This window comes from Geospiza fortis, unplaced genomic scaffold (genome assembly GCF_000277835.1).
Source record: "Geospiza fortis unplaced genomic scaffold, GeoFor_1.0 scaffold11, whole genome shotgun sequence".
NCBI lineage: Eukaryota > Metazoa > Chordata > Aves > Passeriformes > Thraupidae > Geospiza > Geospiza fortis.
In genome coordinates, this window is record NW_005054304.1 from 3,167,212 (window position 1) to 3,192,437 (window position 25,226).

The 25,226-nt window shown below is 39.6% G+C and overlaps 1 protein-coding gene across 1 annotated transcript in view; it reads left to right on the forward strand.

Annotated features, from left to right (window-relative positions):
- SLC10A7 (solute carrier family 10 member 7) overlaps positions 1-25,226 on the forward strand; it is a gene marked incomplete at its 5' end in the record, with an annotated part of 140,166 nt that overhangs the window by 107,003 nt on the left and 7,937 nt on the right. Inside the window, 3 exons of the mRNA XM_031066475.1 lie at positions 6,187-6,352; positions 9,266-9,317; positions 10,834-10,907. Coding sequence (XP_030922335.1) covers positions 6,187-6,352; positions 9,266-9,317; positions 10,834-10,907 — 292 coding nt within the window. The remainder of the gene's footprint in view (positions 1-6,186; positions 6,353-9,265; positions 9,318-10,833; positions 10,908-25,226) is intronic.

Below are 25,226 nucleotides of genomic sequence, written 5' to 3' on the forward strand. Positions count from 1 at the left end.
GTTTTATATTAAAGAGCGATTTATGATTAAATGTTAATGAAATAGAATTTTCACTGTGCTTTCATTATATTCTACTAGTTTGAACATTTTTCAAAGCAGCACACCAAAACCCACTGTTTTCTATGAATAAATAATAAAAAGCTTGTCTGTACATTATCATTCATGCATTCTCTAGTTGCCCCATTGGTAATTTGTCTGCCAGCGTAAAGTGGGCACTTCACATTAAACAGACCTTAACTAAAGCTAAAATTAATGTTATGACTCTGTGTAGTTCTTCTTCCCAAATCTATAAAATGAAACCAGTTGTACAGAAATCCTCACTGAATCTAGTCACACACAAAAACAATCTAGATGTCCTACAAGTAAAGGATCTTAAGTGCCTTCTGCATCATTGCCCAAAATGTTCCAGAGGAGCCCTACCAGCATTTGGGAGCTGTGCTTATCAGCACAAGTCTAAAAGGGTGCTATGTTGCAATACAAGTTGTAAGTGAAATTGAAACTAAGAAGCTTAGCAAGGTATTTATTTTTAAAGAATGAGAAATGGAAAGGGGAAGGTAGGTGGAAGTTGATAGGAAGTAGAAGGAATTATTTAACTAAGGTGGGGGAAATAAAAATTAACAGAACTGTTATCAAAAAAAAAGGGGTGGGGGGGAACAGTGTCAAATCTGTCTCTTCTTGCAAATGAAATCCAAATAGAAGGAAACCTTATTCTCTTCAAAGTCCAGGAGAGCTGCAGGGAGGAGAGGTACCCTGGGAGATGAGCTCTCCAGGAGCTTTTTGGAGAGGACCAGAGAAGTGGATAAACAGCCTTCAGAACACACTTCACTCCCCACTAAGACCTGACTCAGCAGGGAACAGAGCCTCCTTCCCACAGAATGCAAAATATGAAGGAAAGGTACTGATGCTGCAGACGCCCTTCACATTTTTGCCATGTTGCACCTGTTTATAAGGTTTTAAAACTACAGTTGCAAATTATCTCAAACTGTGAAACTTAATTTTGAAAATGGCTTCATGTGGTTTTTATACCTTGCTTTAAAGGTGTATATGTGACAGGAGCTACCTCTTGGGAGTAAGCTGACATAATGGAGTAAGATAGCTTTTAGGGGAGTTTGGCAAGCTGAGGGGAAAAAAAGCAAGATGCTTATAGAAAAAGATTTTTTTTTTCCTCAGATTGTAAATTTTTTTTTGCACCCTGTCTTCAGAAAACAAACATTAGATTGTACACTCGGTAGCATAAGGATAGATTTGATATTTGATGATGTCCTAGGAAAGCAGGTGAATCATCACAAAATCTGAAACTTTACAGCAGTATTCAGGAAAAGGTGGGAATTTATGCCTCCACAGAGGTAAAGCCCCTCTAAATATATCAGGACAGGGTCTGGCTGAGGTAGTGCAAGTTTTGCTTTATGAAAGGGTCTGTGCATTTGAACTGGCATGCAGACCTTGTATATTTGGAGACTGGTTTTTCTGTAGAAATCTGAATGATGTCCATCTTAGCATCTTATTTCATTTATATTTTTATACAACCAAATTAATCTCTCTTCCATTCTAGGATTTCATTCTTTATACTGGTTTCTACAGTTGCTGTCATCTTAGTTGATTTTCTTTCCTTTTTTTTCTCCAATTTTCTCACCTTTCATGTCTTCCAGACTTCACTGACCTAGTTCCCAATATTCCCTGCAATTGTCTTTCTTGGTTTACCATCACTATATAAGAAAAGATATGGAAAAATTACAGGACTGTTGAAAATATCTACCCTGACTCAAAGGTTTTCAATGGGAAATTTTGTATTTTAGACTTCATTGCATAAGTCTGTTGCTATAAGTAGTATTAATATTAATTAAGAATGAGTTAGGAAACTTACCGTAGAAGACAAATTAAGTAAGGTAACTGCTGCATTTAGGAGTGGTGATAATCCAACTGTTGCAGCTTGTTGATATACTTGTTACTATGTGTTTGAACACAAGGAAAAGGTGACTTGTGTTTCTTTGTTGAGATGGTAAAGCCCCAGATGTTTTTTCCCAGCTACTTAGAAGAATATACCAATACAAAATAAAAAGGAGCAGAAGTGCAGTAAAACCACTGTAAATTCTGTTAAAGAGGACGTCAGTCCAAAATAATTGGTAGAATTAGGAAAAATCTATTTTACATAATGATGTAAATACCAAGAGAGACTTTTGTATATAATGGAAACAGAAAAGGTGACTTCCTATCCATTTCCTTGGGGTTTTTTTTTGGGTTTGGGTTGTTTGAGGTTTGTTGGTTTTTTGTTTTGTTTTGTTTTGGTTTTTTTTCCAATTCTTGGGTTTAAAAAATAAGTTACAGATCTAGATAATTTTTAGGAGAGGTACTGCATGACTGATGTCAGAAATTATTCCACTCCACATAAGGTGGGTGGGGAGGGAGCTCCTTGCCCTATTTAGCTCAATTAATAATGAACATTAATGTATTACATTGTTTATTGCATTTTTTACCTTGTGTGCCCAGCACTTGGGCAGACAGGTAGAAAGAGTCTTGCTGTATTTTACTGACAGATTTCTCTGGGCATACTCTGTGACTCTTTTGAAGGTGCAATTAGAGAAGTGAACTGTTTTTCTGTAACACACCTTCTGCTATTTTCATGTGTGATCTAATAACAGATGAGCACTGTTTACCTGCTTTCCTGGAACAGCAGATCATGTTTCTTTGCCCAAGGATGTTAAATGAAATAAGCATTAGAGCAGTGAGCCCGTTTGCTTAGTAAGGTTGGTGTTTAGACAAGAAGGTTAAGGCAGGATACAGAGCAGTCTGTAGGAAAAATACTGTGGATAGAACTATTCTGCTAGGAGAGCTAAATTGAAATGGGGACACTACTGTTAACTCAAGTGTAATTACATTTCTTTGTTGTTAAAAATTAAATCCTGGGCAAGAGGAAAGTTTGAGCCTGAAACTGTGTTTTGAAGCAAATTTGAGCTGATGCCTTTCCAAAACCTTTGGAGGTTGCCAGAATGCAGTCTTCAGGAGGTGGTTGCCTACTGGACACATTTATGTTCTTTTATTTTCTAACTTTTCTGTGAGTTTATCAGGCAGATTATTTATAAAATATCACCTACTCCAAAGTTGTGCTTCTCTCCTGCTGTTTTCTCCACTAAACTGCAGTTTGAGGGAAGGATTCACCTTCATGTTCTTTCATGTGCAACCTCTGGGTCAGCCTTTCCCTGCTCTTTGGGGCTGGCATTTGAATCTGCATGCAAATCTTACAAAGCATCACTACCAGCATCACTGCTGAGCTCAGCCTTGGCCAGGGCTGGATCCATCTGGGAGCTGGCTGGCACTGCCTCCATCAGCCATAAGGGAAGCTTCCGCCAGCTTCTCCCAGAAGCCATCCCCACTACCAAACCTTGCCACAAAACCCAATACATCCCCCTTTTGCTCTTTTCCATCAGTGGGATGCATCTATTTTGGATACCAGTGGTTTATATTAACATTCAAAAATGACTCTGTTAGCTTTCACTGCAATTCAGACAAATGAAGCTTTAGTATCTCAGCCCAGGCTCTGAATGTGTGTTTTCTTTCTTGTATTTGTGGCACTTACCGTTACTTCACTACAAATATTCACAATTTTGGTCTTTTGTAGTTCCCTGTTTACCCTGAAAAGTTATAGAATTGGGTTAAGAACGAAAAGGCTTTCAAAGCATCCTTGTCCTGAAGCAACTCTGCCAGGCATGAATAACAAATGGATTGTTTTTCAGTCAAAGTGAATCAGCTGACATGAGCTTCTGTAGGGTTATATTTCTCCCATCAAGTTATACAAGAATTTAAGTTACCTTGAATCAGTGATTATGGGCTGAATTGACCTCTGAAATTACAGATCATGTTGAACCTTGTGAGATCAGAATGTATGGGATTCTGTGTTAAAGAAGATGTATTTTGTATGTGGTTTGTGCACATTTTGCATGACACTGGGTTGATTAGATGATTTCCTGAAGCCACAATTTAGTTCTTCAGGGTCTGACTATGTAATTTTTTTTAAAAAATATAATGTGCAGTAAGGAACTGTACTGGTATTTATGGTTATTGATTCACAAAAATTCCAGGCTAGATAGAGATGGATATTTAAAGAAAGTATCACTCAATTAAGTTTCTGAGGAAATACTTGCAGTTTCATTTTTAAATGTTTTTTATTTCTCTTCTATGTCAGTCAAGGATAAATATGTGTATAAAATTATTGTTGTAATGTCTGTTAAAATCAGACCCTGAACAGGCACAGGGTTGTAATTTTTGGATTCAATACTTCTACTAGAAATTGTACCATGGTATAATGAGCCATCACTTTTCTTTTTCAACATCTCGTTACTTTCTGTATAAATCTTCTGGAAGGACCATAAATTAATAGGTGGCCTTAAGTAGTTTTTCTTTTTCCCCAGTGTGGCAATTTAAGGGATAATAGGATTTTTTTTAACTTTGTTAAAAAGCTTGCTCACTTTAGAAGTGAAAGTCTTTACTTTTTGCTTCTGATAATTACAGTCCCAAATTTGCTCAGAATTAGACTCATCTAAACTTCCCATTATATATCTTTCACATTGCTCTCTGCATGGCTTCACTTTCTTGTGTCTCTCTCATCAATGCAGTGTCTTATTCCTACCTAGTGGCTGATGGAGCTCCAGTGGAGGCTCTTTCAGAAGTCTGACCTTGTATTTTTTTGTTATTTTCTCTCTTTAACATCTGGCAAGTGTGACATTTTAAAGTTCACTGTTTTCACCAGGGCGTTGAGCATTCCCTTAGATATTTTCCTGCAAATTTGTTATTTTTCAGCGGCAGGAAGCCCACAAGTTCTGGGAGCTGAGTGCTGATCTTCAACCTGCTTAGCTTGGCATGAAGCCCATGTGCCAAAGTTCTAGTGTGTGCCCTGGTGGAGTCTCATTGCTGTGGTGACTGGGATAGCTGCTCCAGGACTTCCCTGCTGAGAGGCTTGCAGACATGCCAGGAAAGCAATGAGGAAAACTGAGAGCAGCTTGATTCCATGGCTTTGGCGTTTGTTGTGTAAAAGGGTCCTATGGTAGCATTGGTGATGATGGCCTGATATTAATCTTGAATTCCTCTAAGATTTTCTGTGTCATTAAACCAATGGTGGTGATGTTTGCACCACTAAGCGAAGATCACGAGACACCTTTGGAGCCCTCTGGCTGAAGCGCTTCAGGATCCTGGGCTGTGATTTCCAAAAGACTGTGGTAACAGAGAACATCAGGAGGCCTCAGGAGAAATTAGGCAGGATAATGTGATTGCTGAAAAATTAACACAAGTCGCAGCTGTACGATAAAAGCTTTAAAAAGTTTTTTCAAACCATATAAAGTAAACAGAAAAACTAAAAGCGACTCCCCAGGCAGGACTAAAATAGATGCATTGTATCTGGTGAGGCTTAGTGCTATGGTATTCAGCATAATTTGATCGTTGGAGTTGCTTTAAAATTTATAGTTGTTTCTAAAAAATTCTTGAAAAACTGCTTCATATTCTGTTTCCTGAAAGTGCAAAAGTTCCGCTAAGTACAGTAAGTCTCCTTGTTTTCATGTGTTAATTCTGGTATTCTAAAAGCGTGCAAATGGCATTTGTCTTTGGATTTACAAAAACTCCAGATATTCAGAGTTTGAATTATTTAAACTCCCACAACACATGCACTTTTGCTTTTCAAGCTTGAGTTATAATTTAATTAAAAACTTCTGGTGCATCGCTAGCTATTTAAATATTAAAATGTTCCATGGATCACTTTCGATTATCTACCATCATGAAATTCCTGAAGATGTCAGATTTTTAAGATTCCCAAAGTTGCACTTGGAATTGTCTGTTGATGCAAAGGGGACTGTGATAATTACATACATCCATTAGTATCAGCAGAGGAGATAAACTTTGGGGAGGCTTAATGGGCATGTCCCAGTGACAGCTAGCAAAGAACATTTGGCATGATTAAGGATGGATTTGAATGCACTTGAAAATATACTCTCATTATGGACGCCCAGTGGAAGTTGCACTACAAATGTTAAATTCCCCAGAAGAAGAGTTGTGTGGCAGGGAAGCTTTGAAATCCACTGTGGCCGTCATCCAAATTACTCTCTTCTCTTTGTGTCTTTCCGCTGTCAGATTCACTTTGTGATGCCCAACTTGGCTCCCTGCATCTCTGAAAAGAGACAACCTGTTGGTTCTGTGTTTCAGATTGTCCGAAGATACATCAAGGACTGGCTTGAAAGGAAGAAGCCTCCATTTGGTGCTATCAGCAGCTGTGTGCTCCTGATGATCATCTACACAACATTCTGCGATACTTTTGCCAATCCAAATATTGACCTGGATAAATTTAGTTTGATTATAATCGTGTTCATAAGTAAGTTCAGCCCTAAAGTGGCTCTTTTTTCATGTGTGTTTCAGGTCTGTAATGAGCTATATGTAGTGGCGGAGCTGTGGGGATACTGGCATGGTCTTGGAGCTTCTAAAGCATCTAGGAAACCAGATTGCCAAACTTAGAAACTGGATGCATTTAGGGGGCCAAGTAAGCATTTAGAGAGGGATGAACCCTGCTATTTAGGTGGGCCTGAGGTTGCTCTGTGGCATTTCCTTTCCTTTACAAGCATTTTTTGGCATTCTGGTTTTCCTTCTTTGCTATTGAACAGCCATAAAATACACAGATGTCACATTCCAAACAGCATCAAAAGATTTGGGGTTGAGCTGTTACTCAGAAGCAATGTTATAATTTTTAAACTGCTCTTCCTTAGCATATTATAAACCTAGAAACTAGTTGGGAGTTAGAATGTGTTGATCTGTTTCTGTGGATGAGCACATTTCTTTGAGTTTCTTTTAGAAGCACTTAAGTCATTCAGCCTTAAGTAACATCCACGTGAGAATAGGCTGCTGGTATCCTTGCCATGAGCTGGAAACACACTTGCAGATCCCTCTCTCCCAGGGAAAGGCAGTGCTGTACAGGCACTGTCTCCTCTCCCAGCAGGGAATTCCCATCTTGCCTCAGACTGTCCACAGACAGGAGTTTCAATTTGCATGGAGGAGAGGTAACTACAGTATGCTTCAGTATAAATCACATCTCATACTCTAAAACTGTGAGATTTCAAGAGATCAGACCATCACCTACTTTGAGTTGTGTGTCTGCATATACTTCTGTCTAATAAAAATAATGTATCTTCTGCAAATCTGACCTCTACTAAAACCAGTAGGAAATCTGTCCCTGCCCTTTGTGCATCAAACCTTAATTCTGTCCTAATTGTGGCTTTTTTGGGGATTATGAAACTATACATATGGATTATGAAACTATACTAAACTCTATACCTGTGTAAAATAATACATGGTATTATAAATGGTACAATATAAATGTTTTATTCTGAAAGCAAAGGAGTAGGAAGCAGTGCTGTGGAGCTTTTTTCAAAATGGAATAAATAATTCTTTGCAGTGGCACCCAAGAAGGATCCTGCACTTAAACCAGTACAAAATTGTCAGCAAAAAAGAATGTATAGAGATTTTCAACTCAAACTTAATGTGCAGAGAAACTCAGAATGAAGTAATTTTATGGTACTCTGCTGACCACTACGTTGAAAAAAAAAGTTTTTCTTTTATTTCAAGAAGGCATGTTCTTCCTAGAACAGTTGATGTGTAGTGTTTGCTTCTGCTACCTTGCTTGGCCTTTATTTCCCTTCAAGACAACCCTGTACTTGTTCCATGTGGAATGAAATGTACCATTTGCTGTGGAATACACTGAAAGTCATATCTACGTGTTCATTGCCACTGTGCAAACTGGAATTTTTTAGTAAGAACATTAACATAAGCATTGGAACTACTTGGAACATATTAGACAATTGGTTGGGGGTTTTTCTGGAATATTTACAAAACCAAGACCCAAGGAAGTTTTGGGGATAGGTATGCACATTGTATTCTAGAAGAAGTTTCTGTATCACCAGTGGATGTGTCAGCGAGATGTGTGTATTGTGTTACACCAGGAAGTGAAATTAGCACAAGGAGTTTGAGGTGAAACTGAGTTTGTTATTCTGCTGATTAATGTTTTTATGTAATTTTTATGCTAATATTCTAGCCACAGCAAAATATTCACGAGGAATAATTGGTAGCAACACATGCTTATTGCTTTACAGAATTATATGTAATAAGTGATTGGTTTTTTCTGTGCATATTAAATTAATGTACTTCATTGTAGAAAAATTATAATTCAGGAACAATGGATTGCTCCCTTAGTTCATGAAGGAGGAATTAAGTGCATGCTGAGGTGACATTTATACATTCCAGGAAATGTATGTAGGAGAATAGAAAATGTCACTGGTGATAGCTAATACCACTGCCATGTTTCCCAGTTGTAAACTGGGGTGAAAATCAAATGCATTGTCTTGACTTGCACTGCCCTATGGGGCATGTCAGCCTTACTGCATTCACAAATTCTGCAAGGAGTAGGGAGAGGACCCACCCCAGATTCTGCTGCAAGTAAAAGCCTTTCCCCCAAAATCCACAAACTCAGAAAAGGCCTGTGCAGGTCACGGGGTCTCTCCTTCAGCCTCGTGGGGATTCCCCATGCTCTGGGCTGATGCTCGGTCTCTGCAGCTACTCGTGGAATCCACCGGCTCCTCCTTGTATCTCTGCAGTCCCAGGGTGGGCTCTGTGCCCCCCAGAGCCCCTGAGAGTGTCAGCAGAACTGGCAGAGAGAAGAGTGGGATGCTCACAACTACCTGCACTTACAGGGCTGACTGAGCTTGAAGGAAATGTCTGACACACACTGCTCACCACAGGCATCAGCCTTTGTCTCAGAGAGAATTCAAACATCTACGATGATCTTCTCTTCCTCTCCCCATGAATGATCATGATTAATATATCCAGGGCTGGGAGTATTTATTTGGATCATCCTTACACACTTTCTCCTGTAAAATAGCAAGTCTAAATGCCCAGCAACCAGAGCATGTCTGACAGATTTTATGTTGTCAACCCAATGAGCAAAACTGGTGCAAAGAGATGTGCAGCATATGCACTATTTCCTGCCACTCATCGTGTCAAGAAATTCTTGATTCAGAGGATCTACCCCAGGAAGAACTTGTGCAGCCATAATATTAATTCTGGCTTGCCAGGATGTAATGATCTGTATTGTTCTTCCAGGCAGTCTTTAAGGTTATCTGGCAGTGGGTTTCTCTGGATAGACTTGGGCCAGCCTCATTCCTGCCCTGCAGTATGGGAACAAAAGGCATGGACACAGTATTTATCATTGTGGTCTAATTTTAGCTTGTTTCTCTTTCAGTATTTTCTATTCAGATGAGCTTCATGTTTCTGACTTTCCTCTTCTCCACAAGGTAAATGAATCCCAAGCTTTGAATATTTCTTTTGTGCAATATCTTTGGTTTGGGTGACAAAGTTTATGCAAATGTGCAAAGGCAGGTTTCTGAATAGGGGTGACCTCATTTTGGTATTTCCTATTGTCCTTACTGCATTTGCTCTGTTAGAGTTTCATAGGCTACGAGAGCAGGACCTGAATTCTGTCCTTTCTTGTGTGTTAATTACAGAGTTGTTAAATCTCAATCAATCACTGCTATACCTCATCCACTGAAAAAAATGGATTAGCACAGATGTCACTGAAGGTATAATTTGCCCTGCAGACATGCTGATGACATATGAGAGAGAGAACTCAGTTTGACTTTTTACATCTCAAGATACATTTGCTGTGCTGGCAATTCACTCCTCTCTATATATGTCAAATTTGCTACATTTATATGGTGATTCTTAAAAGACAGCTGTCCTGAACTAATGTTTGGTAGAGCTTTTTTTTTTCTTTCCTTTTTTAAAGTCTCAGCCAGGAGGGGCAATTTACATTCACTTCTCAAAAACTGGTACTGTAAGAATGGTGTCAGCCAGTGGCTCAGGGCATCACTGGTGCTGGCTGGAGTAGCCACATTTATCCTCTCACTTGGGCTTACTGGAATGTTTGTTTAGCAGCACTCTGCTGAACGGGGAGTGCCACAATACAGCAGACTCCAAGCATATGCTTTATATAAATTAAACAGTATCCATAGGGGAGAATCATAAAGAAGGGGTACAGTGTCTTAGAGCTACTTAGGCTTCTTTTAGTGCCACAAGAAAATTTCTCTGTGACAAGATCATATTGTAGCCTTAAAAGGCATTTTAAAATAACTTCTGAACTGCTAGACCTAACCTGGGGGGAAGATATGCCCCAACTGTGAAATCTAAAATACCTTAAGCAGTAACCAACTCAGTATGGTAAGTATTTAGAACCTCATAGAATTACTCCTAATTTGGAGCAAAGAGTGATCCATTGGCCACTCATCTCTCTCTCTATATAGATGTCATTTTCCCACCCCTCCTGGCCTTACTCTCAGTGTTTAAACCCTTAGATGTAGTTTATCTCTGAAGTGGAAGCTATCTCCTTAGTATGGACTCAATATATTGTCCAAACTGAGCATATTGTTACTGTTCCATACTAGAAAAAGAAATAATAGGTAATTTTCTCTTATTTTGTGGAGGCAAGTGGCTTCTGCAGTGACATTTTTGCATATTTGACAAAATAAACTTGTCTGGAATAAAGTTGTGTCCCACACACCTTGTCTTCAAAATTTCTATCCTCCACATGGGAGTGTATTCATTAGAGAGCTTGCCACAACAGGGAAACAATTCTGCTTAAACAAAAAAATAAATCAAGCACTACTGTTCATTTACGGGTGGAATTATTTCTGTCACCAGACTGATCAAAGTGATGTGAACGTGTATATGGATCCTCAAAGTAATAATTTTGATAGATGCTGTTTTAAGAAGGTTTTTGCTATCAGAGGTTATTAAAACTCTTTTGTTTTGTAGGAATAACTCTGCTTTCACACCAGCAGACACAGTGGCTATCGTTTTCTGTTCCACACACAAATCCCTCACCCTGGGTAAGTCAGGAGATAAGCTTGTGAGCAAAACAACAGTAACATTCATGCCTTGCTGTGTTGAAAAAAAAAAGGTTTAGTTGCTGGTTTTTCTGCTTAAATGGTTTTGGGTTTAGTGTGACAAGTGCTGCTACCAGTGTGATACTAATAGTAGAATAATACTCTTGCACAGATGAAATTAATGCTTCCTACAGGGCAGAGAACACAATCTTCTCAGCTGAGATTTTACTGGTTGTACAGTAAGACCACCTGATTTGTGGGAAGCTGTATTTTCCTTTCTGTTCTTATTCTGTTCTGTTGCCTAATCCAGTGCTGCTAAAATTTCAGGTTTGTTTCTGAAGAGATGTCTAGGTGTACCTGCCCAGTTTGACAGTAAAATCTTACATCTAAAAGCTGGGATGTACAAGTGAAAATCAAAGGACATAGTGTATTCAGAAATCACAAACAGACAATACTCTTTTGCTTACCATGAGCAAAATGTGTGTGTTGAAGTCTGCAGATACTTTGGATAGCTTTATTTCTTGGCATTCATTTATCAAAACATCACAGAGATATTTGTCACTTATGACCCCATAGTGATAATAAAATGTTCTGATGGATATTCAGAAAATACTGTTAAATCAGAAATGCTTACAGCCACTTGCTGCTGCTTCATCCACAACTGGATTGTTTTCAGATTATAAAAAGAGATGTTTGGTAAAGCATATATGACTGAATATCTGACTCTTTTCAAGAGTGTATCTGTGAAAGAGGAACACAGCTAGTGTCAGTGACAAAGGTAAGAGCTCAGCCTGAAACTGGGGAAGAACAAGTTGGGATTTAGATGTTTTCCAGGTTGGTTTGATAGAGCAAAACTCACCTCAGGGTTCTTTGCTTCAGCCAGGCCTGTGCTGCAGAACTGTTAGCAAGTGCCTTTGAAAGTCTATGGGAATTGGAGGAGTTCCTGGAAGACAAGGAAAAGTCAAAAAAAAGTCTCTTTTTACAGTGGAAATGAGGAGGGGATGAGAAATTATAGATCAGTGAGTTCTAACTTCATTTTGTAGAAAACTACTGAACCAAGTCATTAAATAAATTATTTTAAAAGTGTAGGACGAACAAGGAAATGAGTAACAGTGCCATAGCTTTGTCAAATACATAGCATACAAAACTAACCTACCTTCCTTTCACACAGGGTCCTGTGGGTTGCAGGGAAGCAGCAAAAGTTGTGTGGCTTGAGAGTGTTATGGCTTTTGATATTTGCACAATGTTTTGGGCTCCACGATTCAAAAATTATGTGGACTAACTGGAAAGAAATGAGAAGCGAGTGCCATGAATGATCACAGACCTCAAAAACATGACCCCAGAGGTAGATTGAGGCAGTTGGGATTGTTGAGGGAAGATAACTGAAATACTGCAGTGATCTTCAAATGCATAAAGGGTTGATGCAAAGAAGGAAGAAAGTAAGTCTGTCACAGTGGACTTTGTAAAGAGAAGGACTTTGTAACAGTGATGATGATTTAAGCTAACAATCAGGGAAACCTGTCTAGTGTAAAGCAGTTCAGCTTTGGAATGTGTTGCCTGTTGATGTCTTCAATCTCCTATCATTGTAGACAAGCCTCAGATGGGAATTAAATAGCTGGAGTTGATCCTGCCTTGGAGCAGAACATAGATTAAATGACATTGGTCTTTTCCAGCCAAATGTGCTATGAAACTGAGCTTGGACTAATAAATGAGCTTGTATTCAGGATAGTTACTCTTGTATTTGTAGAAAGCAACTGCACACATAAGTCATAACACACTGCTGTGCTTTCTGTTTGGAGGGGTGTATGAACTTAGGGCACAACTGTGATACTACAGAAGAAAAGCTGGACAAGCTGGTTGTGTTTAACAGCACAAATGTGCAAGTTTCCCCTTCTCTCCCCAGAGAGAATAGTTTTATATATGCTCTGTTGCATATTTCTGCCAGCTTGCCATGATACTAAGAAAATAAGCACAAAGCCTTTTTAAATATTTACGTCCTAAAGGGGCTTGCCATAACCCCCCCAAAAATGAGGACTGTTCCTTTCTTGTACTCACTGTACCCAGCATTGTTATGCAGCCTGTCTTGACCTGACTGTGCACACAGCTGAGTCAGTTCACTTTTCTTCTGCTGCTACACTCTCAATTTTTTATGTTATTTTCTTTTTTAGAAAAACTTAGTTTGAGGTTCCTAGCTCCCTTGACCTTTTGGCTCACATTTTCCCAATTCCAAGTTACTGCTCATATTAGCATAGCCTCATGAGCCAGCTTTTGCATTCTGCAGCTTTCTTTGCCTGAGTACACTGGCAAAAATACTTTGGCCACCTTGACTTCAAGGACTCCTGCAGCTTCTCCCCAGCTACAAATACCTTTTTCCCCTAGTCCATATATCCCATGTCTAAGTGTGCAGGTTGAAGTGAACAGGTAGATAGTGGAACATGGTACTGTGGGGCTGTTTCTCAGCTGTGGACTGTTCTGTCTGCCAGCTTTGGGGCTTTCCAGTCATCCTGGGAGGGGAATGGGGAAATGTTCCTTTTGGCAATCCCCTGGGAGCCTGTCCTTTGTAAGCCTGAAGTACCTGCTGGTCTTGTGTGCACCCCTGCTCCATGGGTGTCCAGGTGTGCCTGCTGTGTATCAGATTCCAGCTGGCTGAGTTTGAGACCATTGATATTTTATTCTGTTTGGTGTTTGTACCAGCTCCAGATAATGTAGAGCTGTATAAAAACAAATCTGTGTGAAAATAAGGAGTATTGGGTTTTACAAAGCCAGGGTGTGATGGGGCATGTCCCTGAGCTGATGATGCAAACAGATATGTTAACCAGAGCAGGCAGCATTTTTTCCTTCACTGAAAGTGGGAGCAGAGTAGGTCTAATTAGTTTTTAAAGATTAGCTGTTTCTGAATGACACTTTTAAATCTTTCCCTGTCCACCCTGGTCTTAGCAGACACAAGACAAACACAGGCATTTTGGCCCTTACTCTTTTGCTGTTCTGGCATATTTCTGCTCGTCCTTAGTTGTTTATTACAAACCATGCAACGAGGGATCTTCTGCTTGCTTATGGTAGAGAGAGCTTTTCCTTCTCCCTCTGTCACTGCAATGCCTGAAAGCACAAACACAGCTCATGCTCTCATTTCACATCTGTTGTGGAGCTCTGCTTTGTTTGTCTTCAAGATTCCAGTGGTAGTGTATAAATGACCCCCAACACTTGTACTTTCACTTTGAAACTGATTTCTCTCAGCTTGGCAGGTGAAACTCCAAATAGGTATGTCTGGCCCATTCCCTGGGGAGCTGAGAATGGCACCAACTAAAGTGGGAGAAGAGCTGACAGCTTTAAAGCTTTAGAAGTGGTAATAGGAGAGGCATGAGAAGACTTTTGTAAGTCACTTTCTCCCACACCATATTATGAAACCAACTAATTCCCATGCAGTGCATGCTCATGAGGCCAACTGCCACTTCCACTGTTGCATCCGTGAATAAGCGCTTGCTCTGCACGGAGATGAGTGCTGTTCCCATATGCTGGGTCTTATTTTGTAGACAGAACAGTTGACACACTTTTTGTCTCAAAGATCAGAGTGCAGGGTGTGTTTGTGTAAGGACAAATTGCACAGGGTAGGTGCCTTTGTGTTCCTTAGCTGGGAGCACGAGCCAGTAGCTCTGCACAGAGCTGGGTGCTTCGGCAGGGTTTTGAAAAAAGGGCATCACACATGCAGAAAAACCAATGTTTATTTGCATTTCACCTAAAGAGTGAACCAGGATGTAAACTTGCAAGGAAGCCAAGATAAATATAGTATCCACAATGGCCTCTGGCATTTTCACCCTCACATTGTTCCTTTTCTCTCCTTTTTCCTGCTCACATATATGCATGGTACATGTGAGCACACACATATGCAGACATTTGATGCATGGCTTTTATTAGTGCATTTGCCATTGATTGATTAGTACTTAGTATTAGTACTTCTTCTATTGATTGATTGCAGATGAAGTGACTATTTGACCTTTAATTATGAGCCTTGCTATTGAAAATGACATTGAGCTATGGCTTCACATAATCCATCTGGAAAGCCCGACATGATGCCATTCCCTGGAGTTCATTCAGTGAGAAGAGAAGAGGCCTCAAGGAAGTGCAAAGCTATCACTGTGGCTCATTTAAAAAAATACTGCAGTTGTTGCTTGCACTTACACAAAAGTTGCAGCCAAATACAGAATGCTATTTGATTTTTTTTCAGAGAGTGAATTGCTAGCTAGAAGTTACAACTCTGAAAGGAAAATTCAGGATTGTCAAAAAATATATATTTGCTTTAATTCTTGGTATTTACTATGTAAAATTATTTTATCAGCAAAAATCAAGGTACTGTTATCTATTTTGGCTACCACAAGGGCAAACATAAATATTGGAGGTATGATGAACAGCAGATTGATAAAACAGCAAAAATAACCCTACCTAATAATAAGATTGGGATATTGTTTGTGATGGAGGACGTATTTTTCCTCATTTGGATTCAGCAATGTAGCAGTTCTCTCACCATTAAGCCCTTCAAGTAATACAATCAAAGTTTTTAGCCTACCAAATAATTTCAGGCAAGAATACAGTTCATTCTAGAAATAAAAGCCAAAACACCAACTTACTTTTGTCTTGTTTTAATTTATTTCAAATTTATTTTTTAAATACTCAGTTTCTTACTGCTCAAGTACTTGAGCAATGGCCTTGAACAATTCCTAAAAGCCTGCTGTGGTGCAGCAGTAGATTCAGAGGGGAATGTCTGCGAGGGGATCATCCAGGCTGTGGATTAATCAGCCTGTGCCTTCCCCCGAGCTGCACAGTGGGACAGAGGGCATCATGCTGACAGATAGCTCCAGTCTGCTCCCAGGTATCTATAGTTTTCTGTCAAGCTTTCTACAGATATCACCTGATAAGGTTTTTCAGGATAAATAATATATTGAGATGCTGTACTAATCCATTGTAGATTCTTTTTATTGTATCGTGATAATCACCTTTCTCCTTTAAATGGAAAAATGTTCTGACTTGTGCTAAGATAAAAAGTGGGTGATTTTAAAAAGGAGGCATCTCTTAATCATTCTGTAATCGAAAGGTAGGATGGCAAAGTCATGTGTGTTGCCCTAAGCAAGTATTGAGGCTATTCTCTGGTATTTTTGGAGTGTAGTGGTTTTTCTCTGCTCCTGGCAGAGAACTTTCCTCTAAGGCAGTTATTCATCAAGGTCCTCTGCCTTTCACGTAAAGATATAGAAAATAATCCTGGTTAATTGCTCTCTGAAAGTTTTCAAGAGTAAGACTTTTTGTGCTGTTTTTTACTTTCAGAATTTTCCCATGAGTGTTGGACAGGAGACTTTACCACATCCTGTCATACCTCTTGGTGTTGGTAGTGCTTGAATTTGCACTTTTATCTTTTACAGGCTTTTAGTCTCATTCCTTCCCCAGGTGTCTGATAGGATGATGAAAGTAAATATGATTCAGCTACTCCTCTGCCAGGAACTGGTGGGTGCTGTCCCTTGGGGCAGAAGGGAAGCTGATGGGAGGAGAATGCTTCAAAGAGTGAGTGTCTTCTAAAGGCTGTGTCCGGACTCCTCACTGCTGCCCAGAGAGTTGGGAACTCTCACATTTCTGCTTCTGAGATCCCTCAGGAGTGGGCTTAGTGACTGCTGGAACCTTTTTTAAGTTTTGATATGGTGATTGTTTGGGCCAAAATGAAATCTTTTTCTCATCACTTCAGTCTTTACCCAGCATTTGCTTGGAAGGAACAGCAGGTTATTGTCTGGGCTTTTTCCTCAGCTCTGTGATTCTCCTCTCTGCCTCTGGAAAAATAAGAACCATGGGATTTGTGTTACATGAGATGGCAGTGGTGAGAACAGAAGCATCTTGATCTACTCCACTTTTCTCATGTTAGCATCTTTTCTAGGCAGGTGAGTCACATTTCTTAGCTTGGCAGTCTTCTAGAGCCAACATTTGGTTCTTACCCACCAGTGTTATCAGTCAGGTTGTCACCAAGTCCCTGTCATGTCTTCTCTTTCAGCAGACCTCAAAAAATGCCTGGGAAAGGCTGTTGCCTATATCCAGTACAGCTGCAAAACCATGTGTATCTGGATATATATATAATACAAGATTTTATACAGATATGTTTATCTATGTCAGAATATTAGCAAAGTGAAATATAAGCAGAAGATTTCTGTAACTGGGGATAGGGTGAGTGTCTCCTGCTTGCACACACCAATCACTGTCTTGCCCAGGAAGTCAAACTGACAGTTTTGGATAGGCTGTGGTCACTGAGATTGTCTGTGTCAGAGCATCAATCTTATTTTCTCTCATTACTCATATGTGGCTTGCCCCTGTTTGCCTCCTTTGGAGCAAGGCATCCCTGGGTCTGAACTTTGCAGGGAAATGTGCTGGCAGGCCAGTCTGACAGTAGGAAATGGCATAATCCAGTGAGTCATGGTGGCTTTTGGGCACAGAATACCTGGTTCTCCCTTGGCTTTTTTAACCACAACTATCACAATCTAGTACATTTAATCTGTTGCAGTTTAGTCAAATTTGACCTCTCTGTGATTCTAGAAGGGGAAATACTACAGCAAATTAGGGAATCTCCTTTCCTTTCTGACCTGAAACGTATGTTTCTTTGATTAGACCTAGAATGTGGCAAGAAATTCTATACCAGCTCCCAGGGCTTCCTTTTCATCTGTATAGGTTTTCTATTAATATTTAGAAAGTTTGCCTGCAGCAGTACTAAAATGTGCACCAGAGGACAACAGTTGTTTACTGTGTTTGAACTGAAGAATCTCTCCCAGGAGATCTCATTCACTTGAAGTTTACATCTCTCAATCTCGACTTGCAGAATGGGATCGATGAATAACAATTGTCATTTCAGAGTTGCACCTCTCCAATTATTTATTTGGTTGTGTATCTTTCCAGAAGCACACGTAATTGGATCAGACACTAAAAACCAGATTGCAGGTTTTTAATGACAGCAAGCTCATACCTCTTTATAATGAAATAAAAAAAAGTAAACACACATATCCATCTGTAAAATGATAATGACACAGGAGCTCTCCCTCCTCACCTAAAACAGTTAAAGTTAATTTATCTACTTTAAGAAACTGCATTATATTCAGCAGACAGCTGACAGGTTACCCTTGGGAAGATCCATGTTTGGACATGACTCAAGTTGGGTTTTTTTTTTACCTCAAGCTGGCAGAGGCTACGAGTGTCACCCATGCTAAAGCTGGTGACTATTGAAGATGATGTTGAGTCTCCCTGAGAGAGTTGTATCTACATTTGCTCTCTCAGTGCACCTTCTGGCAGCCAGTCTGAGCTGCTGACTCCAGACACCTCTAAAGCAGTGGGTGCAAAGATGTGGGAAATCAACAGCAGCAGTGAAATCTGGAAATCTCCTGTTGCAGGAGAGTTTGGAAGTCTGGAGCAGGGATCCAGCTCTAAAAGCTGCCATGAGCACTGCCAGCACATAACCTCATCCACAGAGTTTTCCAATAGGAGACAGTGTCCCATAGGATTTCAAGGTGGAGGGAGCTCTTTTCTTAAAATGCCTTCCCAAATGGAGCAGTAAGATGTTCTGGTCTCATATATTCTTTTTTTCTGGCTACGGAAATTAGATTAATAAAGGAAAAATTATAGGTTTTTCCTTTATGAAAAGAAGGGTTTTCCTGGCTTACTATTTATAATGAATTTGTGTATAATTTTTTCCTTTGCATCAAGGTTACAGGTGGAGAAAATGCTTTAAAAAAATTAGTATGAAACAGGTTGGAGCATAAACCTTTCCTGCCTGTCTTTACAAACATAATAAGAAAAACTATAAAACATGTTTTTAATGTTTTTTTAAAATAATATGTGTAGATAAATCTATATAATCAAAACTTTAATGCTGTGAAACCTTAGCCTCAGCTGTGTGTGGAAAGGCAGTAATGTTCAAGGAAAGAATCAAATTAATCAAATTTCAGCTTTGTGGGTTTAGGTTGCTTGTCCATCTCTTTGTCCAGAATTCCTTTTATTAGTAGGTTTCCTGTACTAAACCTCTAAAAAGGGTTTTAAATTCTATTAATTTTAGCTTTGTAGCTTAGTTATTGATAGCAAATTTGTAATTCGTTATCAATTTGCTGCCTGTGCTTTGAGTAGGGGGTGTGTGTATGAAGAGTGAGCTGATATCCAGGCAAAAAAAAAGCACTGAAGTGTGAGTGTGGGCTTACAGCATTGCTACATCCACATTGTGGTGCCAAATTAAGAATAAGTCACATATGAAAAATGACTTAGGGTGTTCAAATCATTCCTGAATTCCCTGTTAACTAATTCCTACCACCATATTTTCAGCCAGGTGGAGGTGTTCTGGAGTCTCAGGCACCAGTCTTCAGTTGTTGGTGTTAAATGTTTCATTGTTAGCAGCTGGTGAGATTGCCTATGCTGTTCATTAAACATCACTTCCAATCTGAATGCACCCATTGAAGCCCCAGAAACAGACAAAGTCTGCTTTCTTTCTGTTCCTCCCAGCTTTTGCAGTTTTATCTCCTTAAAACTTTGATGGTATCAAGATGTGCTGTTCCTTGGTAGCTGTACTTACGTTGCACTTGAATTACTGATTTCTGTATGAGTATAGTATATATATATTTATATATAATATATATATATTTTCTTCTGGAGAGAAAGAATGAGCAAAAGCATTCAAAGTATATTAGGTTTTCTTCTCTTTTTAAATTCTTGTTAGAGTTACAGCAAAAGGAAAATTCTCTTTCTCATTAATTTCTCTTCCTCTTCCTCCTTTACTTAAATATTGTACCAGTCCAGTCTCTTTTAACATAGCATAAATTCCTGCATCCCACAGAACTGTATGGCTAGTATGTGGCCACATCACTGACTAAGGGCAGAGTCTTCCCAGTAATTCTAGCTCTGCAAAGAGGTAAATCATTTATTGTAACGAGAGGGGATTGTTCTTTCCCAAAGAGAGGGAAATGTTTTTGAAGATTAGGGTCCACACCTCCAAACTCAGTGAGAACAGCCTCCATTTTGCAGTTTTCCCCTGCAGTTCTTCCAGAGCCTCTTAACATCCCACAGTCCCTTGTGTAATCTCCCCCTCTAATGTTTATTTGTACCACTCCATGAGCCTGGTGTTTGCTTTCCATTACACTTGTCACTGACCTGAAATATGAAAACATACTGAAAAAATTGTCTTTTTTTTCCTTGAGAACATTTTAGGCCTGAATCTTCTTCATACAGCATGTATGTGGGCAAAAGGGCACAATTCTCCCTGCAATGTAATGTGATCTCATATTACATTGGAAGGTGCTTTCTTTGGCTGGAATGGCAATACTCAGTAGCCAGCAAATATTTGCATTGTTAGAGGTTGTCAGGTATCATTTAGCTATTCCCATACCCGAAAGAAGCTGGTCCTTAGGGAAAAGCATTTAACTTGAATTCAGGGTGTGCTTTGGAAAGGGCATGGATGTAGGAAAAATAATCCAGTTAATTTGTCAAAAGCATATTTTTCTATCATGATCTCAGTATGTCATAGCACAGTCTGAATGAGGACAAGCAACATCTATCCTTGGTTTGGCTTCACTGAGGACAGGCATAGTGTGTGACCTTCTGTCTCCTCAAAACTAACCACAGCAAGGATTTGCCTGGGAAGAAACAGGGAAGCCCTTAAGAAAGTTTTCAAGTGAGATGAGCAGTATCTTGCTGTTCTGGCAGCTCTCTGCATGAACAACTCTTTTCTAATCCTCTAAATTGGGCACTGCCTGAATCTTACCAGCCCTTCCCACCATGCAGCCACTGGGCTCCAAGCAGAGCTGTTCTGAAACTCGGCAGTCAAATTTCAGGTGCTTGTTTGGCTCTGTCTTTGCAGCATAAATTCAGAGCCCCCCCTGCTCTGGCAGCCTGGGAGAGGTTCAGCACAATATAAGCCCCTCTTTACAGGCCTTTTCTCAGATGAAGAAATGGCTGTTGGACCAATAATGTTCCTTTCACATCAATCCCTGAGAGGATCCTTCAGTAAGAGAATAGCGTGGAGAGCATCAGAGAAGCTACTATCATGCACTTGATTCATTTTGTGTATTGCACTTGAAGACTGTAGCAATTGAGAGTTCTGAAATGCATTCACAAGTAAAAGGGAGAGGTAAAAATTCAGAGCTAAAGCTTTTCTTCCAAGTATTTCCACTGCCTCTTTGTGAGGGGTCTTTGGCATTCTGATTCCTGATGGTTCCATAGCCCTAGGATGACCTCTCTGTTTTGCCCCAAATCTCTATTTGTGAGAAGAAGTGCTGCAGTGTTTTGTGATGTGGAATGTGCTTCAGTAATGTAGGCAATAAAGGTTTAGGATAAATTGTTTGTTATGAAGACGTTGAAGGGAAAAAAACCTATACAGTGAAGTATGGAAGCACGGCACTAGCAATAATTCTGCTTTGGGTGTGAGAGATAATGGCCTGTGTTTTGGTGGTAATAAAAATGTTCTATTAAGTTCTCTGAACCCATTGCAATGTGATAGAAAACAGCAAATGATGAAACAGTGCTTAAAGGGGAGCTTACACATCCAGCGAGCATAAAATAAACATACTAAAATAGAAAAAACCCCCCTGATTTCCAGTACTTATTGTTTTATCATTTCCATCAGGGGTATAGGATGAAAGAAAACTCTTACTTGCTTGTTAGAAGAAGAAAGCTCCTACTTGAAGTTCTTACTTGGCAGATGTCAGTTGAAAGCTCTGCTAAGGAATATGCTGCAATGTCAAACTCTGTTGGGTAATTTTAGACAAATGTGTCATGTGTGACATGGAAATATGGCATGCTGTACATTAGTGATTTCCCAAGTGTTTGGATCAGGTAGTAATGTGCTGAGAAAGTGCTCTTTATCTCTCCACACTGTGTACTTGTATAGCAGTGGGGAAAGGCTTTTGGTAGAAATTACTTTAGTCAGAAAAAGAATCCATTTACAATATGTGCCTTCTAACATCTTTCAGACAATGCATTGTATTAAAGAGGCATTTTTTGATTAATGTTTTATAAACATTTTTCAGCATGACAGCTTAAAGTCCCTGTAAAATTGTAAATGCGTGCATAGTGCTCACTTCCATAAAGTCAAATGCCATCTCATAAAGTCTAGTTGGATCCTGTCAGTGACAGTGACACAGAATCAGAACCTTGGAGCATTAAAATTAATTTGCTTCATTTATATTACTGCAGTGATAGCTAGATGAAAAGAGTCCTATATTTAAATTAACTTTAAAATACCTTCAAATTAGGGTTTTTTATTATTATTATTTTACAGTTAACTAAATGTAGTGAAGTGCAGCATAATATTTTCATGGGCCTTTTAGGAAATGTGAAAATAGCAAAGGGGAAAGGGGAAGATGTGGGAGGCTATACTGGCTGCAGACTGGGGGAAGGATTAAGTAGCTTTCAGTTGAGCAGGTTATTAGAGAAGCAGTGGCCTTTGGCCAGGGCTGATAATCTACAGCCTTGGAGCCAAGCTGGAACACCCTGGAGCAATGGAGAGCTGCAAGAGCAGTGCTCTCACTCTTCCTCGCTGCTGTTGAAGGTCAAGGATAAACAGTGTTTCCTTTGCTTTCCTCAGGTTTGCAAAGTGCTTAATATGGAAAAAGAAGAGCTGAGTGAGGACACAAAAAAGGGAGAAAACTGCAATGTGCTCCCTGTCACAGACCTGACTTCTTCTCTCAGCTGCAGTGGGACTGTGATGTTGGTGCCCCTGCCCTTAGTGGAGCTGAGTGATTTTAGTGGAAGTAGCCAAAACTTACATGGCTGCAATGAGTAGAATCAAAGGTCTTGGGAAGCAAACCCTTGGAGGCTGAAAGCATGGGAGTGGAGGAGGGAAAAGGAGGAAGGGAGAAAACACAGACAGAAAAAGAGCCTCTGAACACCAGGGCCAAAGAGCAAGGAGGAAGATGGGAATGTGGGGGAGCACTGGTAGGAGAAACATACCCAAACAAAGGGGAAGAGGGAAATTTGGGGTAAATAACTGGGAATACCAATGATTTTGTTTGAAAGGGATACCTATAGAACAGTCTTTGGTTTTTCTCCTTTCTGCTGCAGCTCTCTGTAGTTCTAGTCAGGTGGGGTGCTGCTGTCCCATCCCACGCCTGTCTTTGGAGGAAGATGGGAAGCTTGTTAAAGCCCCACTTTGAGCAAAGCTGACCAGCTTAGCACCAAAGCACAGAAGGCAACTTTGTTATTCAGGTCTCATGATATTTAGTGAGTGAGGCTCTTTGGCAGAGAGTTGAACCAGATTCCTGGAAGCTTCTAACTCCATAAACCACAGCAGCATGAATGGGTGTTTTTGGCATGAGCCTTCAGTGTTTGTTTTTCTCCCAAGTGTTTATATATGTATATTTATATACACATATATATATGAGAAAAATGTAATTGTTTTTGTGTTTCATTTTAAAAGAGGTAGAAGTAACTACTAGAGTATGTTTTCCCTAATTAGATATTTGCATGGGTTTTATATGTTTGGAAAACATTAGCAGTCACTGCTAAACTGATGCTTGCAGCTGCTACATATTGCTACTAAAAAGTTTAGATGGCATTTTTAAAAATAAATAACACTCATGCTGTTTAGTTTAGCTTTGTGGTAATGTTACTGACACAAGCATTTGGGACTACACTATGGGGATCTCTGTCACGAAATATTTTCTGAGAGAGTTGTATACTGGCAAAGTTAGAATTATAAAGATCAGAAAGTGCATGAAAAGGCAACAAGGTTGGGTTTCTTTTCTTTCCATTAGACTAGTCCTTACCTGCAAAAATGATTATTTCTTCTTTTCATCAGTTAGCATTTCCTGGTAAATAATAGGAACTTTAATTGCACATTAGTAGCTTCCAGGAACCTGTTGTTGTGACTTGTATTTAAACAAGCTGTGAATTAAGAACCTCTTTCTACCCAGTGATCTAATTATATTGTCACGCTAATTATAGTATTTTGTATTTATATTTGACAACTTTAATTTTCTTTTCCTAGTTGACAAAAATAGTTTTCCTCTAGAGAATTTACCTTTTAAGCTGGAATTTCTTTTCTTTCAGAAAATGTACAGTTATCTAAAGCATGTCTCAGTTGCTTTGGATGCATTCTGTTCACATCTGTGCCATTAGTTTCTGTGTGATCTTAGGCTAGTCATTGTAGTGTTTCTGATTCTCTGTAGGAGCCCTCTTCAGCTTTCTAAAATGTTTTTGGATCTGTGGATGAAATTGCACTACCAAAACACCAGGTACTGTCTTACAAAGAGAAATACAGCATGTTCATAGCTTGGGACTCTAGTGTATTTTTCTGTGATTAGAAAATAGAAAAGGACCCACAAGTGTCAATTTGAGATGTGGAAACAAGCAATAAAACTTTTATCTGTTTACAAAAACAGTATGATGGGCATTTGAGGTAAATTACATGCCTTAATATAATGCAAATGCCCATTTAATTTCTATCTAAATACTATTTATTCCCAAGCCCCAGAAATTAGTGTTAATAATAAGCAATTGTGTGATAGGTCCATGATGTTGTTTTGAAGGCAATTATAATACTGAAATAAAGCATGCAAGCCTTTATTTATTTGATTTAATCCATCCCTGCAAATATACACATAGGTAAAGGCTACTAGCACAGGCATGAGATTTTTAGTGGTGTGATGGGATGAAGCTAATAATAATAATAATAATTCCAAGAAATGGTGGTGTGAAACATCATGAAGATTTCAGCAAGCCCAGACACATGTCAACAATAGTGGGGCACTGGTGAAGTGGTAATATTCAACAAATAAGCTGTTTGCTTACGTGGGGGGGATCAAGGTTATTAAAGGAAGCCTGAAATGGTGTTGAGAATGGGAGTTTATCCAAGATATAAAGAAAAGTTTCCATAAATCTGACGGCTTTGGCTGATCTGAGGCATCTCCTCGTGGGGAAATGGAGGGTATGTGGCACAAAGCTCAATGTTTTGTCATTGCTGAGAAAGGAGACAAGGCAGAGCCAGGCTGGATGGGGATTGGAGCAACCTGGTCTGGTGGAAGGTGTCCCTGTGGCAGGGGGCTGGAACAAGATTGTCCTTGAGGTCTCTTCCAACCCAAAGCACTCTGTGATTCGTGAGACACTGAGATGAGCTCTGTGAGAAGCATGTGCAGTCTGCTTCATGTCAAGGTTGGTGCTGGCAGAGGACTCCTAGAGTGACATTTAAGATGAGAGAGAGGATAAGGTGCATTCTCAGGAGGCTCCTGAGTCACAGCTGCTCTTGTTGGCAGCTGTGCAAATATCTGGTCAGGCAAGACAGAGCTGATTGCAGGTTTTGTCCACACCTGCACTTTGTGGAGCATGCTA